The sequence below is a fragment of the Coloeus monedula genome, assembly GCF_965178545.1.
Source record: "Coloeus monedula genome assembly, chromosome: Z".
Lineage (NCBI taxonomy): Eukaryota > Metazoa > Chordata > Aves > Passeriformes > Corvidae > Coloeus > Coloeus monedula.
In genome coordinates this window covers 68,580,800-68,598,118 of record NC_138822.1, presented here as the reverse complement: position 1 = coordinate 68,598,118, position 17,319 = coordinate 68,580,800, and the positions used below count along the sequence as shown (strand labels likewise).

Here is a 17,319-nt window from a genome sequence, read left to right as displayed (position 1 = left end):
AATCAATATCTAATATGCAACTTCTTTGGGGATTTAACAGTTTATCAATCAGGTAGCAATGATTCAATTCACTAGACTTCACTGGGTTGTATTTTGACATGGGCAGCAGGATTCTCCTTCCTAGCCTGGACACAATACTGCTTTTCCAAAAAAAAGGGGAGACATAGCAATGGGTAAGGTTTTTGTATCCTAACCACTTCAAGTTACTAGTTTCTTTTTCTTTTACAATTAATACTTAAAAGGTTAATTCAGTTTTTGTAATGGGTGAGTCTATTGCACTTTTAAGTTGGCACAGCCGCAAATAATACTGGAAATATTATGTATATTTTGTATTGTGTGCAAGGGTTTTGTTGTTTTGGTTTTTTTTAATTTACTTTTTTAAAGCAGCATGTTTTAAATATCCTGAAATTTTGAGCTTCAGCATGTACTTCTGTTTGTGCTGGCAGCAAGAAAAGCCAGCAATACCTTCAGCAAACTCATTACATCTGATTCTGGTCTTGAAATCTAGCTGCTGATTTCCTGAAGTACTAGAATCAAGTCCAAAATCAGAGTTGGTTTCATATGAGCCTATGTATAAATTTGGGATGTACAAGAGAATTTATAATAAAGTTGACTTCTAAAAGCTAGCATGTAAGCTCTATGGGAGCAGGGACTGTATCACTGTGGTGGCCTGTCAGAGGGCCTAACAGCATTACTGCAATAAAACCCAAGACTACTGCTGAACGCAGACTCATTTGTTTTTAAACAGCACCCTAAAGAGAAGCAGTGCGACTGAAAAAGCACTGCATAAAAGGGGGCAAATATGGCTTTGTTCCAGTAGCACACAGTAAGAACCCTACAGGAATGACTCTGCTAGGTATACAAAGAAACTGCACTTGAAGACTTGTAGATCACAGTCAGGAGTGTAACACTACCAGTAAGCTGTACTGTAGTATAACCCAATTCACATTAGAGTAAAATATTTGGAAAGCTCTAGCTGAATAGATGGTGTTACCACATTACCATGGCCAGGCCATCCTATAAATATGGGGTTATCATCACTGGTATCTAAAATTACACACACATATCTGTTCTGTAAATAGATAAAGTCTCTGCACTTTATCTATTTACAGAACTGGTCAGCAGTAGTGTGTTGTGATTCTGGCTCTGGCTACACCCCACCATATGTCAGAAAAGCTGAATTCAACTTTTCAATGGGAAAAATGTGGCAAGGGAAGAGAGGAGGAACTTGGCTATGAGTAGAAAGACAAGAAGACAATATTGTCAAAAATTACCACCTGAAAACTACACGCTTTCACAGAGCTTTTTATTTCCACTTTCAACTCATCCATACTTTTTTTAGCAGTGGTACATAAACATTTAGGTAGGCTACCAGTTTTAACACTTACATAATACTAGATGAACCTAATCTTAAGGCACAAAACTCTGTCTTTCACCAAGTCTCAGTGTTTTGCAGAATTAAAAGCCAGATTCCTTACACACTGACGTATGCATGTGCTGGTTTTGACTGGAGTAGAGGTACATTTCTTGACAGTACCTAGCATGGGGCTGTGTTTTGAATTTGTGCTGGAAACTGTTGATAACACAGGGATCTTTTACCTGTCACTAAGCAATGCTCACAGGTTCAAGGCCTTTTCTGCTCTTCACCCCACCTCACCAGAGAGGAGGCTGGGGGGCACAGGAAGGTGGGAAGCGACAGAGCTGCGACAGCTGCCCACAACAGGTATTCGAAGTGTTTGGTGTTTGTCTTCCCAAGACACTGTTACATGCAATGGAGTTCTGCTTTCCTGGGGATGACTCAACCTGCCTGCTGATGGGAAGTGGTGAATGCATTCCTTGTTTTGCTTTGCTTGCATGAGCAGTTTTTACTTTTCCTATTAACCTGTCTTCATCTCAACCCATGAGACTTCTCAATTTTACTCTTCCTATTCTCTCCCCCATTCCATGAGTGGCAGAGTAAGTGAGTGGCTGGGTGGGGCTGAGTTGCTGACTGGGGTTAAATCACATCCAAAATTGAATTACAACAAAAGCTTGCAAATTAAAGACCAAAAAAAACGAAGGTATGAAAATGCATCTCAAAATCTATAGCTAACTGCCTCAATTTTTTATTGTCTTTGAAAGTAAATAAGTGTACATTTTCACAGCTTCAGAAAAGTTGAGTCCTATATTTTAAGTCAACCTTTCTGTTCCGAGTTAATTGGTCAATTACTTGTATGCAATCACAGGCTTTGGTATGCTCGCAGTTTTAAAAATGTACTTGCCTCTTAAAATAGTCAAAATGGAACTTTTATAAAAAGAACTGCTATAAAGATACATCAGGATGCTAATTTTTGTAACACTTGATAAAATCAAATTTTATGGTGTGTTTGTTTTTCAAAAAACAGGCCTAAGGTACTCAAAGGAACTGGTAATTTATAGTCATCAGCCTATTCTGAACCCTCTTCAGTCACCTCTACTTCAGTACACTTAATGGTACTGAATGGCATTTAATGCTCAAGACTATTTTTCACATCATTTTAACAGGGAAAGGGCAGCACTGCCTGCTTTTACATAAAATTTGTTAATAATTAGATTTAGCAGTTCTTTCTTTTAAATGCTTCTGAAGCAATAAATGAATGTGCTACTCTATAAAACTACAACTTTCTTGGAACAGCTGTGCATAAAGTGAGCTGAGAGAAAGGTCAAAAATCTAGTTCAAAGTCTAACAATCTAAAGGTTTCATTCTTGACTGCAACAGTGGCACTTTTCATGAGCGACAGCCGACGCAAGGGCCTGTATTTCCCAGCACGGCCAGCACCTGAGTGGGCCAGGAGCCGCTCGTCCCGCTCAGCCATCTCTCGGCTGCCATCTCCTGGGTAGGCGCCTTATAACACAACCCTCTTCCTCCCCCGCCCCGTTTTTCCACGACAATCCATCAGTTACTGTTTTCATCATGCACATCAGGCTGAGCTTCTCTTGAGAACAGAGCACAATGCTCAAAATCAGGAAAGCAAACTCTTAAAATCAATCAGTGCTGGTATACGGATGTTCAGCCAGACAACAGGGGTAGATCAGTGTATTCAAATTTTGCCAGCCAAGACTAAGACATCTTTTCAGAAGGACAAATTATCACCCTGAAGACATGCACTCCCCTTCCGCAGACAGCCCTCATCTGGCAGATCTCTACAGGAATCACATGGTGACCCTCTGGGTCTGCAGCATTTGTTTCTAGGAACATCCCTCTATACCAGAGCCACCAACTCGACACAGTTGATCTCATGGAGAGGTGGGATTACCCTTCCCTATCGACAAGGCAGAGAAACAGCTGGACTCATTCCAGAAAGCTGGGACTTCCTTGTAGATAGGCAGATCTGCAGCTGTCTATCATCCCACTCAATGGACCTCACCATAACACAGAGTAGCCCTCATCCAGCACTGTAGCTCTCCATGTGAGGGACAGCAGGACATACACAGCCACATCTTTTCCTAACACACAGTGAGCCACAGCTGGGATTCATCCCCTGGCCTGGCAATTTGGAAACACTTCTAAGTCACTCCAGACACAGCCTTTGGCATTTATCTTAGAACACAGTAATCTGCCCTCTTATGATAACACTGCCCTAGCAGAGAGGGGTAGTCCTACAGAGGGAGACAGAACACTGAGTTCAGAGCATGGACTTTTTTCAGTGAGATACATTTTACCTCTAATTAGCACACCATCCCTCCCAGAGACATTTGCATTTCGCTTTTACATGCCAGCTGAAGAACCCAAAGTTACACAAGACTGATATATCATTGTTCCAGAACAAAGCAGAACTTGCCTCATGCACAGCTAGGGACACAAAATGACATTTCATTGTTTTTACCATGGCAGCATACACACATTGTAACACTCAGCTGTGACTCAGTACAACATCTCTTCCATTCATTGTTCCTGGTCACTGTGGGGAAGTACACAATTATTCTCTCTTCTTTTCTGCACCATCCTTCCCAGCTGCATTACTGATGGGGAAGGTGCACTTAAGGTCACCCTGGAGAAATCTTCCACGAGACTGCAGTGCTAGAAAGGCCCTAAAGAGACACTACTGCAACTCAGGAATTGCCCCTGATTGTGGGGTCCCAAGTAGAATTTAACTGTTCTAAACACCATGTTTTTCTGTATCAGAGCACAGCACTAGTATCCAAGCAGTGCATAACTTTTACTTCATTCATAAACCATCCACTGAAAGACAAGCTAAACATTTGTTTTTGTGAAATTAATACACTGATTAGTTGCATGGTAACAGCAAATATGAACATGGAAAAATGAACACCAAATACAAAGAAGTTAATGTATTTCTTTCTCTTCTAAAGAGAAAAATAATTATTTCACAGAGGAAGTGATTGTGCTGAGGATTCTGTACAATTCTCATTAAAAATGACATTCAAACAGCAGAGGGCTTCTTTCCAACCTCCGAAACAAAGGAAAACTCAGTCTTCAACTTGACCAGCTCGGCCTAGCTAACAGGGCCCACGTGGTTTGTAGGGTGCGTATCTGTAAGCACACAATGAGCAGCTGCTGTTCTGCAGAGGAAAGACTGACTTCCACTGAGGAAGTGCATCAGTAAGTTAAGAAGCCCAGATTAACTATGTTTCTGCCTGAAGCTGTATGTTTCATTACAATTTACTTAATTCAGTACAGTATCTAAGACACAGTAACTAAGTATTAAAAGTGATTAAAATCCTGGGGGGAAAAAGGTCACCACCTACTTTCCTCATTTTACTTTGTGCAGTTAGCAGTTGTTAGTAGATTTTTGCTGCAGACACAATAAAATGGAATATACAGCTGAGGCTTCACTAGTGCGTGATACAATGATTACAGAATAAAAGTCTGGTTTGGATTGGAAGGGACATTACAGATCATCTAGTTGCAACCATCCTTCTACAGGCTGGGACACCTGCCACCAGACCAGGTTACTCAGAGCTCCGTCCAGCCTGGCCTTGAACATTTCCAGGGATGGGGCATCCACAGTTTCTCCGGGCAATCTGTTCCAGTATCTCATCACCCTCACAGTAAAGAGTTTCTTCTTAATATCTGATGTAAACCTACCCTCACTTAGTGTAAGGCCATCCCCCCACATCCTATCACTACATGCTGTTGTGAAAATTCCCCCTCCAAACTTCTTGTAAGCCCCCTTTAGGTACTGAAAGGTGATGCAAGGTGTCCCTGGAGCCTTCTGCAAGCTGAACAACCCCAGCTTTCAGCCTGTCTTCATAGGAGAGGTGTTCTAGTCCTCTGATCAACTTAGTGGCTCTCCTCTGGACTCACTCCCAACAAATCTACATCCTTCTTGTGTTGGGCGCTCCAGAGCCAGATGCAGTGCTCCAGGTGGGGTCTCCTGAAGGCACAGTAGAGGGGCAGAATCAAACCCTTTGTCCTGCTTTTGATACAGCCCAGGACACAGCCAGCTTTCTGGGCTGCAAGTGCGCACTGCCAGCTCATATTGAGATTTTTGTTCACGAACACCCTCAAATGTTTCTCCCCAGGGCTAGTCTTGATCCATTCTCCCTCCAGCCTGTACTTGTGCTTGGGATTGCCCTGACTCAGGAGCATGACCTTGCACCTGGATTATAAATAACTATATACGATACAGGAACATATATATGAGCAACTGAGCAAATCATTTTGCTTTATCTTACTTCCCTTCCCTTGTACCTTCCTTGTCTACACTGATAATGATGACTAGATAAAACTGCCTCTCAGAATTAGTAGAAATGCCATACACAATGGGGCCTTGAACTCTTACTATCTAAATACTATCATGGCACAGTGGAATAACAAATAAAATGACCTTACTCAGATAGGTAACCCATTATCTCCAGTGAAGCCCAGGCATATTATGTCAGTTCATTTAACGAGTTTTTAAAACAGCAACAAGAGAAAAACTGTATTAAAATTAAATCTTAAACATGAATATAAATGCATATATGAATTGCAGTAAGTTCAATAAACTCCCTTTTCTTCGAAAAATTATTCCATTTGATGAATTTTAATCCTAACATATATGAAGTCCAATTACTAAACCTAATTACATTATAGTTGTGTATTTGTAATAATAGCTGATTTGGGTTTTTTTCCTGCAGCACCATACAATTACACAACCAAAAAGTCACCTTCAAAATTTTGTCTAGACATCATTAAGTAGTTACAGGTTGGCATGTTATTCCTAATGCAAGTCTTTTGCTGGTAGAGTACTAGATTTAACTTTGAATCAACCTCTATCCATATTTTTTTAATGCAATTATTTTGTAATACCAGCTGCACAGTAAAAATGTTTCTGTGAAACAGAGGTACTGGAACATAACCACTACTAAAAAGTTAATAACTCTGGGGTATAATTTGTATTTTCTTCTCTGTCTGTACTAAAATAGTTCATCTACTTCAAGTAGCTTTCATGTTACAAGAATGTCAAAATAGCATAAAGCCTGCAAACTAAGTCTGCAGTCATATAAAATTAAACCTCTCTGAAACCTTCTTTAAGATTAAAAAAAAATGCAATTGTCCTGGGGTAACCTCCCATGCAGACAGAGAACACCAACTACCAAGGTAAAAGCATTAAAACAGTATTTATCAAAGAGTAGTCTAAACACCTTGCAACCAAGAATTTTAGGGAAGATGCTTTTAAAAACTCACTCCATGTTAAAATGCACAAAAAAAGCAATTCCAAAGCAGAGTTAAGAACACCTAAAACCCCTAATTAATCCTCATCCTTTTCACTCAGTCCAAACTACATGATTGAGATTGAAACAGCTACAAGAACTGTTTAGAAACATAGAGATACTCTGTAAGAATTCATAAGTAAATATGCTCATCAGGAAGAGTAACACTTTATTTTTGAAAGAGTACAATTATTTTTCTGAATTTGCCCAAAAGCATTCCTTGTTTTCTTTCCAAGAATATTCATCCTCATAAATCTCCTGTAACATAAACAAAGAATGAGAAATATTGTGAGTCTGCTACATACAGCCACAAACCAGGCCAAATAACTCAACAGCCATTCCACTATTATTTACTGATCACAATGGCACTGCACAGCACTTGCCTGGCAAGCAGAAGAGAGGGCAGCACCCTCAGAACATATGAACTTGGCTGAACCTTGGGCTGATCCCCACTTAATTTAAAAGGGCCCACCTATACTGAAGTCAATTGAACAAAGAGATCTAGAAGAAATTACATAAAAACTGTAGAATACACAGCATTCATACTGCCACATTAGCCTACTGTACCATCATTTTGAGAAGAGTATTTAGATGTAACAAAATGTCAATATTAAAAAAATTACATTAATACACTAAATACATTACTATCAGATCCTAAGGACAGACTGGATGACCCAGCTGCAGTCCAGTCCTAAGCAGCAAATTCAGAGTCCCTGACTATTCATTCTGAGAGAATTTCAGTCTCCTCAAGTAGGCATCAGAAAAGTGTAGAGCGAAGAATATCAATGTTAACCCCATGCCAAGTTCTGCCAGGGAGAGAAGGCAGAGATAATGCTCATTACTTGCATGCATCACTGTGGTTATACAATGAGGCTCTTTCTAGACCTGGGCTGGTTTCTCTACACACTGTTGTGTGCCTATATTAGCTTTGGGACTTCTGCTCATCCCTTCATTGTGTGCTGTTGCTTAATGCTTTGTGCCTTCTCATGACCACAGCAATGAGCAGAAAAGAGAAAGGCAAGAAATGCTCCTTTTACTTGCAAACTGCAATGCTGTCCAAAGCAAAGCTGACTCAAAAGTTCTTGCACAGGCCAGTGCAGAACGGAGTTTTGCTACTCAAAAGAGGAGAACGCAGGCCTTCTTCACTTTGACCCCAGGATGACTTCAAAATAAAGTGGAGCTGGATGGTACAGGTACAGGAGAATCCTCCAGATACTATACCTGTCACATACGGGCCTGGCTGCATTAGAGGGAACTCACTGGTGCTAGACACTGACAGCCCATCTGGAGCAGCTGCCTGTAATGCTTCTAAGGCAGCCCAGACATCTAAGACTAGCACATGCCTAAATTTGAATTTGTCCACAGACATACCTTTTTCCATATTGGGACAGATGCTTTTAAGGTATTGATGCAGTACATTACAGCTTCAAGGGATTCTGCTCTGTGTGGAGAGGAGACTGCAATAATTACACTTGCTTCAGTTATTGGAACCACACTAGGGAGAGAAGAGGAACAACAGCAGCTTTAGCTAACACTTAACATCAAGAGTATCCAAAAGTTGTAGCCATGTCACTTCAGTATTGTGGTCACATGCTCTCCTGACTCATTCATATGAAGCAAGTGTCAAACCACATCCAAAAGATTATACACTTTTTAAAAGAAAAAAAACCACAACTAAAAGCAGTACCAGATGTTAGAATTCCACACTTTAGAATAAATAAACCCACCAGACGTAGGCTTTTTTCTTCCATTCTTCCTTTTTTTTAAATTAAGCCTATGGAATTAAGAGGGGGAAGTTGTTAACTTGTAACAATACATAGGAAACTCAGTGGAAACTGGCTTAATACTGAACAATAACAAGCTAGAACAGCCAGTTCTTATCTGAAAACCTAAGAAATCATCTCAGTTTGCATAAGAATTTGTGAAAGAAGAAATTAAGCGCCTCACACTATGCAGATTTTGCAATGAAACCCAATTTTTGATGAATCCTGATTTTACATTCTGAAGTTTCCTACTTGGTGTGTTGTGTTACAAACTTAACAGAAGCACAAGGTTTTGTGTTCCTTCTCACAATTGAAGTATTCCCAAAATCTTCCTCCCAGTCCTCCCTGAATAGTAAGACTTCTCCAGCACAGTCCATAGGAAGAAATCTCAGCTTAAATGCTTTGAGCTGCCCTCAAGACAGCCACCCTCTCTGTTGACTGTAGAGGAAATCTAGGGAAACTACCCCTCAGACCTAGTATCTTACTTACCCTTTGCAATTACATCCTAAGTTCCTTCAGGATTTCTGCAAATCCTGCTAGTTTCAGCAAGAAATCTTCCCCGAACAGGGAAGACCCAAGAATACGTCAGACACTAGTATTCCATGTTTTGAATCTAAAGGAAAATGCTTATCCAAGACACAAGGAACAACAGGAGGTTCTCCCACAAGCATGGCTGGCAATTACTATGCCCCATATCCCAAGTTTTCAGACTTTTTATAGCATAAATAGACTTAAATCTGACAATAAGCACATTCTGCAGCCTCTCAACAGGAGAAAGAAGGAAAAAAGAAAGTGCTGCCAGCTTCAGACCTTTTAAAAATAAAGAACAAAACAAACCAACAGCCTCCACTTCCCTGGAGTGAAATATCTTCCCACTTTCAAAACATCATACCAGCATCAAAGATCCTGCCAGGCTAAGCGTGGACTCCAGCAAACCCTACCAATAAACACAGTTTTGAAAATAAAATTTTTGAAACTTAGCTTCAGAGCAAGAGCTTGATCCTGCAGCCAGCTTTGCTGCACTATGGTTTCTAAACACTCCTGCAGGTTCTGCAACTACGTAAGCATAGCCATGCATCAGACAAGGATTAATACTCCAGTTGCAGAAGAATGGGGTCTGGACATACATACCCAAGTCTATGGTGCACTGCAATATGTTTGACTGAAGGCCATTTCTGTCTAACATCTCTGCAGATTTTCTTTATTTCAGTCTCTGCCATTGAAGTATATGCGTCATATTCTAAGTGGATCACTTTTTTTCCTTCAAAATTATTTCTTGTAGTACCTAAACAAAAGTGATTTATCAACTAAAAGCACTGAGTAAATAATACATATTGTATCCTTATAATACCTATTATGCATTTACTGCATAACAATATATACTATATTAATATGGAGTAAGATCCAGGATCTCCTGCTATGGTCAAGGTCAGCACTGTGAAAATATAAACAACCTCCCCTAATCATGGCTGCATAATGACATTATTTGAACAAGATAAATCTTTACTAAAAAAGGAAGAGTTTAGTTCACACATTATATAGGTCTGCAGCCCGTAACGCCCAAGGCTGGGACATCTTCTGCAGTAACTGCTAAGTTACGTGGCATTTGCCCATGCAATGTTTAAATGTCCAGCACTTAGGAGCCTAGTAGCACTAAGGTTTAAGCACAAAGGGGTTTCATATGTGTGCCACGTGCATTAAGCACAGGACAGAGTTACCAGCCTTACCTTCACCAGCCCATTAGTAGAAGAGTGCTTCACTTTCAACTAAGACCTGAGTTGCAGGACCTCACATACAGGTGTGGACATGAGGCTGGCATAGCCACAATATTCCATTTCCCACCTTGAACAAGTTCTATCCCAGGGGACAGGAGAACAACTCCCAAGCAGTTCTCTACTCCAGAGCTGAGGTTCTGTTCAGTCCTAGGATAGCTATACCAGCCAGAAAGCTTCTCACCACTTCAGCCCACTGCAGCTATTTATGCCATGGTCTTGCTCTAACAATTCAGAACCTGTTTTCTAGAAAACTTCCTGGGTTCAGACCAGGAATTGATTTATTTGAGAACTACACGTCTGGGATGTGGACAGCCTAGGTTCCATTTGTTAGACTATTAACATACCCACAGACTTAGCTCACAAATATGAAACTCACCAATGAACAGAGACACTGCCCCACAGTATGGTGAAACGACCAGCTCTGACACTTCATCTACAGAGAGCTTTTCAGACTTGAGCTTGATAAAATCTTTTGGCACATCTTCACTTTCTTCCATATCGCCCTAGAAAAACTGAAACCAAACAGACTGTTGTTCGTGGAGATACTAGCATCAGGCAACTGCTTTTAATCCAGTGCTGATGCTTCAATTTATGCAGAACACAGGCACTATCTATTTGCCCAAGAGACTAGCCTACATGTGAAATTCACTTCTCAGCAGTCTCACTGAGAGAATATTAGCTGCAAATAACAAGCAATGACCTGGTTTTAATGCATACCATATTTCTTTCTGATAGGGAAGTCTCATACAGTGGGATGAAACTATTACTAGCCTGATGCCCTGGTTTAACACTACGTTCAACCAGCACAGACCACCGTGTGCTGCTGGTAAAGCTGTGGTGATATTGTCAGTCCCTCCTACTTACCAAATCAAGTAATTTATAACAGAGATTTCTGATAAACAGTGATTGGAGTTCTAATCCTAAAGCTGAGTATGCTCTCCAGGACATTCAGGACCTGATACTATCAGTCTGTTTCAGACACACAGGAGACACTTCTCACTTTTTTGAGTAGAAACCAGTCATCAGATTACCTAAGAATGAGAAGTATTTTAATCAGCAGCAATGGAACAAGCTCCAGTGAATAGACAGACAGGCACTTGAAAGCGGGTAAAGAAATGAAGCTATTCTAAGGACACCGCTTTAACAGCAACAAACTAACAAAATTTCTAAGCAGCAGAAAATTATTTTTTCTTATTATCTTTCTGTTAAAAAGTGGCAGGAAATATTTCATTATTATCTTACTTAGGCAAGCCAAGTATCTATTGGTAGGAAGAAACAACCAGGAAAGAGTAACAAGACCTAAAACCCAGATTCAAAGCAATGCCTGACCTCTCTGCCAAATGTCTTACATTTACTGAATACATGTTAATCATTTACAGCGGCACTGGCTTATAGTTTCTGCTCAGCACAACTGCACTCTCCAGACTGAAATACAAGCTGGGTTCTCTCAAAAGAGTACTGGGGTGGAGGGAGAGAACTGCAGCCACATCTCCGGACCTAAACAAGAAAAGGTTCTTGTAACATCATACAGAATTCCTGAGGTATTTTAGCACAGGATTACAAACCACAGGAAACTAGGCAATGAGTGACACCTACCTAACAGAACCTGCACAGGTTCAGCCTCCACTAATTGGTGGGATGATGGCCACCTCGTCTCCAGGCTGCAGGACCAGGAGCTGATCTCCAAGAAGCACGTACTCCTGCCGAACAGCAAAAACCACTTGATCCCGGATGACAGCAAGCCTGAGGGGGATTGGCAAGAGCATAAATAGGTTTCCAAACAATGTTTGCATTTAACCATGAGATGTCATTAAATCACCAGCAAACTGGTACACAGTCTAGGGCAGCTGAGGTAAACCACTGAGACTTACACAACTTTGCTTCCAAGACATTGTCAAAAATACAACAAAGACCCACCTCCTAATCTTGGATTTTCTTGTAATGGCCAGGAAGAAACAAGATCAGTGTGATTTTCAGAAATCAGGAATTGAAATTTGTAATAGGCCTATGTCAGAACAAACCAATGCATACTAGACCCACTTCAGAAGCTTACAATGAAGAAGTTGGTAACTCAAGAGGCAGCAACCATCCAATTTGGAATTAGAAGGAAATATTGTCCTGACGCAGTCTGGCTGGACTGGAGTAATTTTCTTACACACCAAGCATTGTGGTATGCTGTTCATGAGATCTCATGAAGATTCAGTGGTCAAAGAGTTGCTCTTGTGTGTGCTCAGACTTTATGAGGCTTTCGGTCTTTTGTACTTACTTACGGGTCTGAAATCTGCTATTCATAAGGAGTGGCCACAGAACTAAGAGAGTAAATGTGATGTGTCTTCTGGCAGATCTTCTACATATTTTTTTATGTGAGATATTGCTGAGAGAGTCCATAGCTCTGGATATTATGAGACAGGGAGTCATTTCCAGGAGTGCAATTACACAGCAAGCATGAGGGCCACAGCAGTTAGACATCAGAAAAAAGAATTGCATTTTACTTCAGATGGTGCAGGCATAATAACAATTCTTGTTTGAGACTACAAAATCCGGCACAGCCAGCTCAGCTGTATTGCCTAGTAACAAATAAGCATACCAAAAGAGTAGAAGTAAAAATAATCTTATTTCCTACCAGCCAGATAGACAAAAGTAGTCAATGCACAGGCTGAGCACTGTTCAGTCTGTCTTCTGAATCAGTAGCACTGATTCAGAGGACAGACTGAAGGGAGGAATTGTATGAAAGCAAAGCAAGCCACTAAAGAACTGCACATAACCATGAAACTGAAGTGCCCATTAGAAGGACGGGCTCTAATTGAAGTCCCTTGCAAGCTAATTAGTTGGGGAACAGAAGAGCACTGTCAAGTATGCTCAAGATGCAATTTGAATATCCATTAGCAATATGAATAGAAGTCTGTGGTCAATGCCCTACAATTATATTGAGCTTTTCCAGCAAAGCTAGGAACAGAAGCATTTTTCAAGGAGGCCGCTGTGAAGTAACTGCAAATGCAAATTGTGCTGCCCCAAGTCATCATTCATAAAAGGACAAAGTTGACAAATTATGGCAAAACGACCAACGATGATGCTGCTGCATTTGACACAGAGGAATAGGCTGCAAAGTAAAATACACACATTCCCTACTGCCTCTCCCACCCAAACACACTTTATTTCAACTCTCTGTGAGAAAAAGGCCCCTGGTCCAGCATTTTGTAAAGAGTTTCTCCCTTGTAAACAGATACCACTGTTAAATAGCTCATTTCTTTCATAGTGTTGAGAGTATTTTACTAAAGCAAGGTTGTGCCTAAAGGAAGACTTTGACATGTAAGTCCAAAGTTATGGAAATTCTAGAGCACTGAGCACTAAATCCTGAGGACCACAACCTCTCTTATACCTTACTTTTTTTTACCCCCTTCTATCCCTACAAAATGGTGTTGCACCTTTGTCTATTAGACTAGTTCTTGACAAGACTGAGCATCTTCCCTCAGCCATAAACAGAGGGGACATTTCTGTTGACACCCCCAAAGAGCACCAGTACTGTAGAGGCCCTTACAGCAAACACAATGCTTTCTCAGGACCAGACTCCTCATGAAATGCAACCAGCAGTGGTGTGGGTCTTTTTCAAAGCTTTGAAGTGGCTGAACTTATTTTCTGTGTCAGGGCTGAGTGGATGGAAGCCTGTGGGGGCTTCAATTCCCTTCCTGACCTGCCTTCCAGGGTGTGCCATAAACTCGTACCCATGGCTTACAGTAGTTAATCATAGAATCAATTAAATTTGAAAAGCACTCTGAGATCATCAAGTTCAACCTAAGACTGAACACCACTGTGTCAACTAGATCATGGCACTAAGCCCAGTCCTTCGTTAAAAACCTACAAGGACAGTGACTCCACCACCTCCCTGGGCAATCCATTCCAATGTCTACGAACCCTTTCAGTGAAGAACTTCTTCCGAATGTCTAACCTAAGAGACTGAAAACACCTGCATATTACAATTTATTTCTCATTTATTGTCCTGGCTGTGCTTGATCCCTCCTTGAGACATCTCACCTTCTCCACAGGCTAATAACAGTACAGCTTTCAGGTTACCACACCACAGCCCTCCTGGACAATGGGCCACCTGTATCTCTGAGGCCCAGTTTTGCGTACATGTACTGGATCTGGGCTTTCCTTGTGTATACATAAAGCTACTACATTTCCAGCTGTGCAAAATAAAAAAAACACTTGGTGCAGGTTACGAAAAGAAGGCGGTAGCGTCACTGGTTTTGTGCTGTCGAAGTATTGCTATGTGTTCCAGCTCAATGCTAAACGCCGAATTTGTATTAAAAAAAAAAAAAAAAAGGCAACCACACTTCTTTGCGCACCCTAAGGGTAAGTTCCTGGATACCTGGGGTGAGCCTTGACGATCTCCTCCCAGAGCTGCAGAGAGGTGATCTCCCGTGGCACCGAGAGGGTCTCGCAGCGCAGCCCCGCCAGCTCCGCACTCCTGGCGAAATACAGCACCGAGACCTGCCCGGGGAACAAACAGCGCTCAGGGGCGCGGGGCCTGCCCAAAACACTGCTCCCAAAATACCAGCACACCACCGGAACGCGAGTGCCAGGAAAAGCTTTCCCTGGCTTTTCTCGAAGCCGATCGGTTCTGCCGCGTATCTGCTGCCCCGGCTGTCAGGAGAGCGGGGAAAAGACGGAGAAGGCGGGGGGCGGTGAGTGACCGCGGATCCGCGCCCCGCTCCCGCCGCCCAGGCCGTTCCCGCTGCCCGCCGAGGCCAGGGACAGCGGGAGCCCTGCCTCCCTGCACTGCCCGGCACCAGCGGAGCCTCCGGCAGGGCCGGCCGCAGGGTCGCCGACAGGTTGCACCTACCTGGCAGCGCATGGAGCCGCCGTCCCGGGGCAAGCTGCCTTCAGCCGCGGGCCCACGGCGGCGCCTGCGCCCGGGCGAGCGGCGCCGGGCCCGGACCGCCCCCTGCGGCCTGGCCGGGAGCGCGGTGGCCCCGCTTGCGCTGTCGGGCCGGGCAGCCCGGGCTCCTCTTCCGGACGGGTGGGTGGCGAAGGTGGGAGAGGCCGCGGCTTTGCCCCAAAACTCAGGTTGAGGTTTTGGGAACGGCACTTTTACAAGCCGGAAGTTCAGGGGGACTCGGAGCCCCGCGCGCATCGGGATTGCAGATGTTCGCAAACATTACGCGTCCACAGCCTTGCACGTGTTAAACATCTACTAAATGCACAGGTATAGTTGGCGTGTAAAAGCCACGGATCCGTCGCAAGACACAGTACTTCAGGGTTAGGGCCTGTTTTAGCGCGGGATGGACAACTACACCTTTGCTTTCAGTAGCTAAGCATGGAAGGACAGAGGGTGGGAAAACGCTGGCTCTCACCCGGAGGGAAGGGTGGCATGGTGTGTGTAGAAAGTGCTGCCGAGAGACCTACAGCAGTTGTTCCACAGCTCACAACTGTGCAGCGATTCCTTGTGGGTGGCGAGGGTTGTTTCTGTAGTGCTTGTCTGGTGACACTCAACCTCACAGCAGTAATGGAGGAGCTCCTCCAGGCAGACAAACCAGGGCAAATCCACAGTTATTACCAGTGTGCAGAAAATCATATTGCCAAAGGCCAGTGTCCACAAACAAGTCAGAGGAGTCCTGCAAAAATCAACTTTACTCAAAACTAGGGAGATTCTGCTGGGGCATACCCATCTGGGGTGTCTCGAGAGTTTTTAGGGGACACAGCCTCTATTTATTCTAAACGTCCTCCTACTTTCCCCATTGGGTGAGGTACTAGGAAGATACAGCCTTCCAGATCTGCATACTGCATATCTCCCCTCCAACATGCACCCCCACACCCATTCTTCCAGAACCTGATTGGTTCTTTCAGGTTATCTAGTCGTTTGTAAAGACATGCACACCCATTTCTCCTGTCATCAGTGACACAGAATTTGTGGTCAGTTATTGTGATTTGGGATGGTGGTCATTGAGTTGTTAAGGTTGGAAAAGACCGTTGAGATCATTGAGTCCAATCGTTACCCCAGTACCACTAGACCATATCCCTAGGTGTCACATCCACAGGTTTTTTGAACCCTTCCAGGGCCAGTGATTCCACCACTTTCTTGAGCAGCCTGTTCCAAGGCCTGATCACCCTTTCAGTGAAGTAATGGTTCCTCATATACAAACTAAACCTTCCCTGGTGCAACTTGAGGCCATTTCCTCTTGTCCTGCTGCTTGTTACTTGGGAGAAGAGACCCCCACCTGGCTACAGCCTCCTTTCAGGGAGTTGTAGAGAGTGGTAATGTCACCCCCGAGCCTCCTTTTCTCCAGGCTAAACAATTCCAGCTCCCTCAGCTGCTCCTCACAGGACTTGTGCTCCACACCCTTCACCAGCTCTGTTGCCCTTCTCTGGATATGAACATCAATCCTTACTGGATGCAACACTGTCGGTTAAAAAAAAATCCCTCAAATAATTAAAAAGATGGCTGAGAAAGGAAGCAGACCTTTCTGCGTAATAATTCTTGCCTCTGAGTTACAAACACAATGAAATTTAAAGTGATTACGTTTTCCAAAAAGTGTGTGATAGAAATATAATCATTTCTGCAGAGCAATTGTATTGCACCAGTTATTCAGTACATTGTGTCTTAATCCTGTGCTGTGAGGAACAAATAAGTTACTTTTTAAAACTCTGTTCTTTTGTGAATGATTAACTAGTGTTACAAATTGAACTCTCCTAAGCACAGCATGTGTCAAGTGAATAAAATAATTGGTTTCTTTTTACTCTGGGATGTGTAATTTTGGATCTATACATCTTAAATGGAATAGATCACTTTGACATGGTGTGTATGACCCAGCCAGTAGCTAGCAAGTGGCTGGCACATTTTTCCCATGCAAAAGGTGTACCATAGGTGTTCATAGAGTGAAGTGAGGGAGTGCTGGGCTCAGCCGGAGAAAATTAGCCTCTCAGCCTAGAAAACAGTGAGCTTTGAAGGATTCATCTGTACATTTAGGGTTAAGAAAACTATGGAATAAGGAGAGAAGCTTTGCTTCTGGATTTCTTTCTTTTTTCTTCTGAATTTTCTTTCTTTGAGCTCCATCTTTGAGATGTAGTATTAGTGTCTAAAACAAAATTCTCCCTGAGTACCT

The 17,319-nt window shown here is 42.6% G+C and overlaps 1 protein-coding gene across 4 annotated transcripts; it reads right to left on the bottom strand.

Moving 5' to 3' along the window:
- Positions 1 to 6,824: 6,824 nt before the first annotated feature.
- On the bottom strand, positions 6,825 to 15,148 carry MOCS2 (molybdenum cofactor synthesis 2). 4 transcript variants are annotated; one of them, XM_082301494.1, is made up of 6 exons: positions 15,060 to 15,116; positions 11,813 to 11,959; positions 10,593 to 10,728; positions 9,573 to 9,726; positions 8,050 to 8,173; positions 6,825 to 6,936 (listed from the first exon to the last, which is right to left on the bottom strand). In XM_082301494.1, the coding sequence occupies exons 3-6, from the start codon at positions 10,711 to 10,713 to the stop codon at positions 6,868 to 6,870; spliced, it is 468 nt and encodes a 155-aa protein (XP_082157620.1). In that variant the 5' UTR covers positions 10,714 to 10,728; positions 11,813 to 11,959; positions 15,060 to 15,116; the 3' UTR covers positions 6,825 to 6,867. The 4 variants fall into 4 exon arrangements, with proteins under 4 accessions (XP_082157620.1, XP_082157619.1, XP_082157622.1 ...); XM_082301493.1 differs by lacking the exons at positions 11,813 to 11,959; positions 15,060 to 15,116 and adding an exon at positions 11,081 to 11,220; XM_082301496.1 differs by lacking the exons at positions 6,825 to 6,936; positions 8,050 to 8,173; positions 9,573 to 9,726 and adding an exon at positions 14,586 to 14,707 and having other exon boundaries at positions 10,597 to 10,728; positions 15,060 to 15,148.
- Positions 15,149 to 17,319: the final 2,171 nt, after the last annotated feature.